The 7,334-nt window shown below is 69.9% G+C and overlaps 2 protein-coding genes across 2 annotated transcripts; both read left to right on the forward strand.

Annotated features, from left to right (window-relative positions):
- Positions 1-912: 912 nt before the first annotated feature.
- On the forward strand, positions 913-3,806 carry LOC122702134 (basic salivary proline-rich protein 4-like). The gene is made up of 5 exons (XM_043915628.1): positions 913-1,012; positions 1,116-1,227; positions 2,544-2,626; positions 2,928-3,526; positions 3,609-3,806. Exons 1-5 carry the CDS (start codon positions 913-915, stop codon positions 3,804-3,806), a joined length of 1,092 nt encoding a protein of 363 aa, XP_043771563.1.
- NTN3 (netrin 3) lies at positions 3,397-7,209 on the forward strand. The gene is made up of 6 exons (XM_043915985.1): positions 3,397-4,752; positions 4,824-5,012; positions 5,104-5,253; positions 5,421-5,471; positions 5,607-5,681; positions 6,020-7,209. Exons 1-6 carry the CDS (start codon positions 3,825-3,827, stop codon positions 6,367-6,369), a joined length of 1,743 nt encoding a protein of 580 aa, XP_043771920.1. The 5' UTR covers positions 3,397-3,824; the 3' UTR covers positions 6,370-7,209.
- Positions 7,210-7,334: the final 125 nt, after the last annotated feature.

A 7,334-nucleotide genomic window follows, 5' to 3' on the forward strand; every position in this document is an offset into this window, starting at 1 on the left:
CCCACCCCCAGAGCTTACTCCCAGGTGCTGGGATCTGGAGGAATCCTGTCTCCAGGGCGAGCTCCACCACCACCAGGGTACCAGCTGCTCCAGACTCGTTTCCATAGGAGGTGGTCTCCACTGCAGTTATCTCATCCACTGCTTCACTTCTTTACTGTGCACCTTACCCATTGGCAGGGGGGCACTACCCCTCCGTCTCTAGGGGAGCCCAGATGGTTATTGACTCAGTGACCCACCTGTCCAGGGCCAGCCCTGCGGGCCGCTGTGGACACCTGAGCCTTCACGGGCAGGGCGGTTCCAGCAGATAACTCGGGGGGAGCGGTCTGGGTGGGTCCCAACACAAGGCCCCTCAGAGCCGGAAAGGCAGACCCGCTCCGGGTCAGGGCCCGCCCACCCCATTCCACACCCCCGCCTGGAGGCGGCAGCGAAGACCTCCTGGCCCCTGCTGGCGTCACCGCCTCGCCGGCCAATCCGCTCCGAGGTGGCGGGGCGAGTGGGGCTGCAGGGAGCGCCCACATTCACCCGGAGTGCAGCCTCCGCATCGCAGGCATGAGCGCGGCCGAGCCCCCGCCCGCGGCCGAGGCCCTCGAGCCCCCCGGGGCTCTCCGCGCGCTGCTCTTGGCCACAGGCGGCGCGGGGGGCTCCTGGCCGCGCTGCGTCCTGCCGTTCGGCGCCGTGGCTCTGCTGGCGGGCGCCGCCGCCACGGCCATCACCTTCTCGCTGCGCGGACCCCGCCTGGACCTGGCCCAGGGCTCGGCGCTGGCGGCGCTCGGCGCGGGCCTCGGGCTCCTGGCTGCAGCCTTCCTGTGCTGGCGCGCGCGGCGGCGGCGGCGGCAGAGGGCCGGGCGCGGGGGGCGGCGAGAGCCGGGGGCGCCCTGAGCCCGCGCGCCAAGCCGCGTCCCCTGCGAGATCATGGCCAGCCGGCGCCTCCCTGCCGACCTCGCCTGGGCCCGGCTGGCGCAGTGCCGCGCGCGTCGCGGAAGCCTCCTCGCCAGACGCCGTCCCCAAAGCGGTCCGTTCTAACCCCTCAGGAGGCCCGAACTGTGGGGGCTTCGAGCCACTTCCCTCCCCTCCCCCGACTCGGCTCTGCTCCTCTCGCACCCGCCTCCCCCCAGCGCTGCTTTTCAGCGTCTCGCTTGGCGCGCAGAGCGGGCCTGGCCGCGGTCGGCGCGGGGCGCAAGGCGGCGTCGGCCGGGGACTCGGCGTGGCTACCCACCTCCGGGAGAGGCACAGTGTGCTCTGTCCCCCTCCCCTAGCTGTCTTTCTTCCCCGCTGGTGTAGAAGCCCCTCGGGGTAAAATAAGCGCTCAATAAATGTTTGCGCTATAAATGAACAAGTGGTGGCTTGCAAGCGTCTGGTGGGACCGTAGGCAGTGAGCTAAGTGGGGAATATTTGATCAGTTGGCCTTTTAAGGGAAAAACCCCAGCCCCTTGAGGCCTGTCGGGACCCCAGATGGGTACCCAAAGGTCACAGCTAGGGGATGCCCCTCTGTGTGAGGGCAGGGGTGGGAGGGCTGCAGGTGGGGCCAGAGGCTGGGCCTCTTCTAAAGTGGCAGGTTGCGGGCAGGGCCAGCAGAGAGGCGCAGAGCGTGAGAGGCCCCAGTCTGGGACGGACAGATGGCTGAGTCCACGAGGAGCGCTGATCCTGGCTGGAGGGCTGTGGGGAAGGCCCTCCCTAGCTCCCCTCACGCCATCTGCCGGGGCCGCCCCAGGGCCAGGAGAGAATGAATACCTCCTGGGAAGAGCCAGCCCCACAGCCTCCTCCCTGGGGGGCTAATGGCGCAGTGACCCTCTGGCTGGAGGCCCTTCCTGCTGACCCCATGAACACTCTTCAGGCTGAGCCCTGGGGGTCTCCAGCCAAACCAGAGGCCACCAGCTGTTCTGCCAACCCTAGACCCTACCCCCACCTCACCGGGAGGCTGTGTAGCACACGAAGCCTGCAGGGCTGGGCGAGGGGAGCTGCTCCCCACTTTCCTCCTTCCAGGCAGGTGTCCTGAAGTTCAGACAGCCAGGCTTTCCCTGGAGGCCTGTCTCAGGCCCCCGGGAAGCACTGTCTTGGGCCTAGGGCTTTCTCCCAACTGTGGCTAGCTCTGTGCTTGTAACAGTCCCCGCAGGATCAATCCCCACACAACCCCAATCCCCACACAATCCCACACAACCCCAACTCCCACCAGGGCCCCCCATCCCAGATGGGTTTGGGGTGATGATCAGAAGAACCTTGAAGAGAACGGTTGGGAAGGCGCTCCTGCACCCGACCCATCCCAGAGCAGAACCGTGCGCCCTGCCAGCTCGCTCATTCGTGCCTGGCTGTTGTAAGGGGCATGTTCTTTATTGGGAAGTTGAGGGACAGACCCCAGTGCCAGTGTCATTGCTCCCCACCCCCACATTTGAGCCGCTCAGGCCTGGTAAAGGGCCCCACCAGAGAGTGTCAGTCACCGCAGGTGGCCCAGCGCCCTGTCTTCCTGTTGCTCCTTCTCCAAGGTGCGTCCTTCAGTATCTGTAACACAGGATTCTGCTCCTGTCCATCCTCTTCTGTCCTTGCAGTGTCTCTGGCCCAGCTGAGGGTGGCAGCCCCGCCTCACAGACACACCCCGAGCTGTCGCCACTGACAGCTGGCCTGGCCTGGGGTCAGCCTCCCATGTGGAACTTCAGGCCTCAGAGATGCTCCCCTGTGGACATATTCCAGTGTTCCTGCCCGCTCCGCGGGGGGCTGCCCCTTCCTGGGTCGCTTTGCCCTGACTCAGGTCTGTTGAGCTCCTATGAGGCTCAGGAAATCCCAACAGCAAAGGGGAAATAATAGGCATCTGGCTGATGAGGAAATTGAGGCTTGGGCAGGTTGAGGACTGGAAACCACACAACTAGAAACTGGAGCAGTGTGGATTCGAAATCAGACCTGGCCCCAATCCTGAATTCTTTCTGCTGGAGCAGACTGCTACTTCGGGGACACCCCACAACCACCAGCCCAGCCTGGCTCCCTTTGCCCCGAGTGTGCCCTGTTAGGGACCCAGGCGAGCATCCAGGACCCAGTCTTCAGCTCCAGGGCCCTGCGTGCCCCAGCGGCCCGAGGGAGGAGGCGCCGGACCCCCGCCCAGCACGTGGCACCACCCCAGGAACAGTCAGAGCCTGGCTGCGGGCCGGGGGCCGGCTGGGTGGTCCCCCACGGGCTGCGTGGCGGGGCCACCCGCTCCAGCCCCCTCCCGCCAGCACATTCCTGGCTCCGCGGCCCCTCCCCCGGCTTCAGGGCCTCCCAGCCCCCTCCCCCGCTGGCCCGGCCAGCGTCTGAATCTGCTTCTGATTCCGGCTCTGCCGACGCGGCCCCCTCCTCTCCCCTCCCTCCTTCCCGGCCGAGCAGCCCCGCCCCCGGCTGGGCCCAGGCTGGAGCCCGCTGCGCCCCCCACCCCCTCTTGGCACAGCTCGCCCGCCCTCGCTGCAGCCGGGAGGAGGCGGCGGCCCGGGCGCCCCAGGCCCCGCCCGCCCGCGGCCCGTCCCGGGAGGCCGGGAGACCTGCTCGACCCGGCCCTCGGTGGGTGAGTGGGAGCGGCGGGCGGCGGGTGGGGCCTCTGCAGGAGGAGGCGCCGAGGGCGGGGGCGACGCCTGTCAACGCTCCAGGCCCCGCGGGAGGACTCGCGGGCGTCCCCGCTGCTCTGCTCGGCCCGGAGCGTGCCCGCAGCGGCGCCCACCTCTGGGCCCCGATTGGGGCCGCCCGGGGGCTCTGGTGGCTCGGCACCCCGGGCCAACGGGCAGAGCCTCGGACCGGGCTCTCTCTCTCCCGAGGGCAGCGACGTGGGGCCCCGGCCGGCCGGCTGACCCCCGGCGGCTCCGGCCATGCCGGGCTGGCCCTGGGGGCTGCTGCTGACCGCGGGCACGCTCTCGGCCGCGTTGAGCCCGGGGCCGCCGGCGCCCGCCGACCCCTGCCATGACGACGGGGGCGCGCCCCGCGGCTGCGTGCCGGGCCTGGTGAACGCGGCCTTGGGCCGCGAGGTGCTGGCCTCCAGCACGTGCGGGCGGCCGGCCACGCGGGCCTGCGACGCTTCGGACCCGCGGCGGGCACACCCCGCCGCCCTCCTTACCTCTGCAGGCGGCACCGCCAGCCCAGTGTGCTGGCGCTCGGACTCGCTGACGCAGGTGCCCCACAACGTGACCCTCACAGTGCCCCTTGGCAAGGCTTTTGAGCTGGTGTTCGTGAGCCTGCGCTTCTGCTCGGCACCCCCCACCTCCCTGGCCCTGCTCAAGTCGCAGGACCACGGCCGCAGCTGGACCCCACTCGGCTTCTTCTCCTCCCACTGTGGCCTGGACTTCGGCCGCCTGCCTGCCCCTGCCGATGGCCCAGCTGGCCCAGGGCCCGAAGCCCTGTGCTTCCCTGCGCCCCAGGCCCAGCCCGATGGTGGTGGCCTGCTGGCCTTCAGCGTGCAGGACGGCAGCCCGCCAGGCCTGGATCTGGACAGCAGCCCGGTGCTCCAAGACTGGGTGACCGCCACGGACATTCAAGTAGTGCTCACAAGGCCTGCCGTGCTGGGAGACACCAGGGGCTCCGTGGCCACGGCCCCTTACTCTTACTCAGCCACTGAGCTCCAGGTGGGCGGGCGCTGCAAGTGCAATGGGCACGCGTCCAGGTGCCTGCTGGACCCCCAGGGCCACCTGACCTGCGACTGCCGGCACGGCACCGAGGGCCCGGACTGCAGCCGCTGCAAGCCCTTCTACTGCGACAGGCCGTGGCAGCGGGCCACCACCCGGGAAGCCCACGCCTGCCTTGGTGAGGCCTTGGAGGGTGGCCTGGGGATCTGAAACCCGGCCGGCCTATCCCTGACCCACCCTTCCCTGCAGCCTGCTCCTGTAATGGCCATGCTCGCCGCTGCCGTTTCAACATGGAGCTGTACCGACTGTCTGGCCGCCGCAGTGGCGGTGTCTGCCTCAACTGCCGGCACAATACTGCCGGCCGGCACTGCCACTACTGCCGGGAGGGCTTCTACCGAGACCCTGGCCGTGCCCTGAGTGACCGCCGTGCCTGTAGGGGTGAGCCTTCAACCAGCCACCTACACGCCTCACCCTCCCAGGGTTTCCCCAACCCCAGATGGGCTTCTGACCATCCCACTTCTGTCCTCAGCCTGTGACTGTCACCCTGTTGGTGCTGCTGGCAAAACCTGCAACCAGACCACCGGCCAGTGTCCCTGCAAAGATGGCGTCACTGGCCTCACCTGTAACCGCTGTGCCCCTGGCTTCCAGCAGAGCCGCTCTCCGGTGGCACCCTGCGTTAGTGAGTGACGGTGCCCTGCATGGACCACCTCGGCAGAGGTCACCCCAGCTCCGAGCTGCTGCCTACCTGGGCCCCGCAGATCCCTGGCTCCCCTCAACTGTCCCCTGAGCCCTGCAGATCCCCCTGGCCCTCCTCAAATGCAGTGCATTATCCTGTCCTCCCCACAGAGACGCCTGTCCCTGGACCCGCTGAGGAGAGCAGTCCTGTGGAGCCCCAGGGTGAGCAGAGGTCCCAGAGGGGCATGTCCTTGGGGGGAAGGGGTGGTGGTTTCCCGAAGGGCCCGAGGAGAGAGTGGGAGGAGGAGGGAAGGAGATGGGGATCTGTGCCAACCTCCTCTTGCGCCCTCCTCCCAGACTGCGACTTGCACTGCAAACCCGCCCGTGGCAGCTACCGCATCAGCCTGAAGAAGTTCTGCAGGAAAGACTACGGTAGGCCGCCCTCTGGCCTCCCACCTTCAGGCTTCCTGCCCGACCCCCGCCCCTCCTCACCTTGACCTCCCTACTCTCCCTCTGGAGGTCCTGACCCTCGCTGGACCCTAAGGCCATTCCCCCGGTCCCTCAGCTCCTCCGCGATCGCTGGCCCCGCCCTGCCAGCCCCCGGGGCCTCTCGGTGCTCCCGCTGCAGCGTGTCCGCTTTGTGTCCCACCTCCGCGCCCCCAACCCGCCCGCACCCTTACCCGCACCCTGGCTGGCGTTCTGTGCGCCTCGGCTCCGGCCCCCTCCAGGCCCCGCCCCGCCTGACCCCGCCCCTTTCGCCTTCCCCGCAGCGGTGCAGGTGGCGGTGGGCGCGCGCGGCGAGGCGCGTGGCTCCTGGACGCGCTTCCCGGTGGCCGTGCTCGCCGTGTTCCGGAGCGGCGAGGAGCGCGCCCGGCGCGGGAGCAGCGCGCTGTGGGTGCCGGCGCGGGACGCCGCCTGCGGCTGCCCCCGCCTACTGCCGGGCCGCCGCTACCTGCTGCTGGGGGGCGGGCCGGGGGCCGCGGTCGGGGGCCCCGGGGGCCGGGGGCCGGGGCTCAGCGCCGCCCGCGGGAGCCTCGTGTTGCCCTGGCGGGATGCGTGGACGAGACGCCTTCGGAGGCTGCAGCGGCGCGAGCGGCGGGGGCGCTGTGGGGCTGCCTGAGCCCGCGGGCCGGGCGGGGGCCGGGCGGGCCGCTCCCCACTCATCAAGGCTAACCTTCGTCCAGTGCATCCGCCTGACGAGAAGTCTTTGATAGCGTCGCGCGCGCCGCCCCTCTGGGCCCCCGCCCGCGCCTCCCCCGGTGCCCCGAGCGCCTGTCCAGGAGGGGTGAGCGACGCAGCGACACCCACGCCCCAACACGGAGGGGTGTGGTAGCCCCGAAAAGCGGTTTCGAGCCCTCCTTGGGCAGTTGTCATCCAAAGGACCCCATGGCCCCCCACCTTCGAGCTATCTACCTCCTCCAGGGGAGCACCACGATGCCCCAGAGTGCTGTGAACCCCCTGCGAACACCTCAGGGGCCTCGGTGACACACACCCCCAGCCCCGCGGGTCGTGGTTCCTCAGCGTTCCCGCGTTCCTGAGGCACTGACACCGCCCCCCCCCAAAGTTATGCACCCCCTTCTGATGCCAGGACCCATAGAGCTCTGAGAGCACCCCAAGGACCGCCGAGACGCCACCTCCTCGGACTCTGATTTCCCGGAGAGCGCCCCGACGCCCCGAGAGGTGGTGCGGCCGCCAGAGACGCGCTGGGCGACGCTGGTTGCCCGTCCTCGTCAGGACCGGCGGGGGGCGCCATGACTCCTCCCCCAGCGGCTGAGGCGGCGGCGGCCCCGGGCTCCCGTCAATCCGCCGGCGGGGCGTCAGCGTCCCTGTCCGCGGTGACTCTGTTCGGCCTTTTCTGGCCCATTGTGTCCGTGTCTCTTGTCCCCGTCCGGCTGTCTCTCTCGACCCGGGTCTCCCGGCTCCTCCCCTCAGGGCTCACCCGGAGGCTCCCCCCCCCGCCCCCCCCCCCCCCGGCAGCCCGGACGTCGTGCCCACAAACGGGCGCGCGTTCGCAGGCCGGCCCGGCGCGACCGCTACCCCGGCGGGCACCACCCCTGCCCCGGACTCCCGATGTCCCCCGCCTTG

Source organism: Cervus elaphus, chromosome 10 (genome assembly GCF_910594005.1).
Source record: "Cervus elaphus chromosome 10, mCerEla1.1, whole genome shotgun sequence".
NCBI lineage: Eukaryota > Metazoa > Chordata > Mammalia > Artiodactyla > Cervidae > Cervus > Cervus elaphus.

Coding starts and splice junctions, on each gene's coding strand:
- LOC122702134 (XM_043915628.1), top strand. CDS start 913: ATGGCCAGCCGGCGCCTCCCTGCCGACCTCGCCTGGGCCCGGCTGGCG. Junction 1,013..1,115: donor CAGACGCCGTCCCCAAAGCG/GTCCGTTCTAAC, acceptor GCCTCCCCCCAG/CGCTGCTTTTCAGCGTCTCG. Junction 1,228..2,543: donor GCTACCCACCTCCGGGAGAG/GCACAGTGTGCT, acceptor CTGTCCTTGCAG/TGTCTCTGGCCCAGCTGAGG.
- NTN3 (XM_043915985.1), top strand. CDS start 3,825: ATGCCGGGCTGGCCCTGGGGGCTGCTGCTGACCGCGGGCACGCTCTCG. Junction 5,013..5,103: donor TGACCGCCGTGCCTGTAGGG/GTGAGCCTTCAA, acceptor TTCTGTCCTCAG/CCTGTGACTGTCACCCTGTT. Junction 5,254..5,420: donor TCCGGTGGCACCCTGCGTTA/GTGAGTGACGGT, acceptor TCCTCCCCACAG/AGACGCCTGTCCCTGGACCC.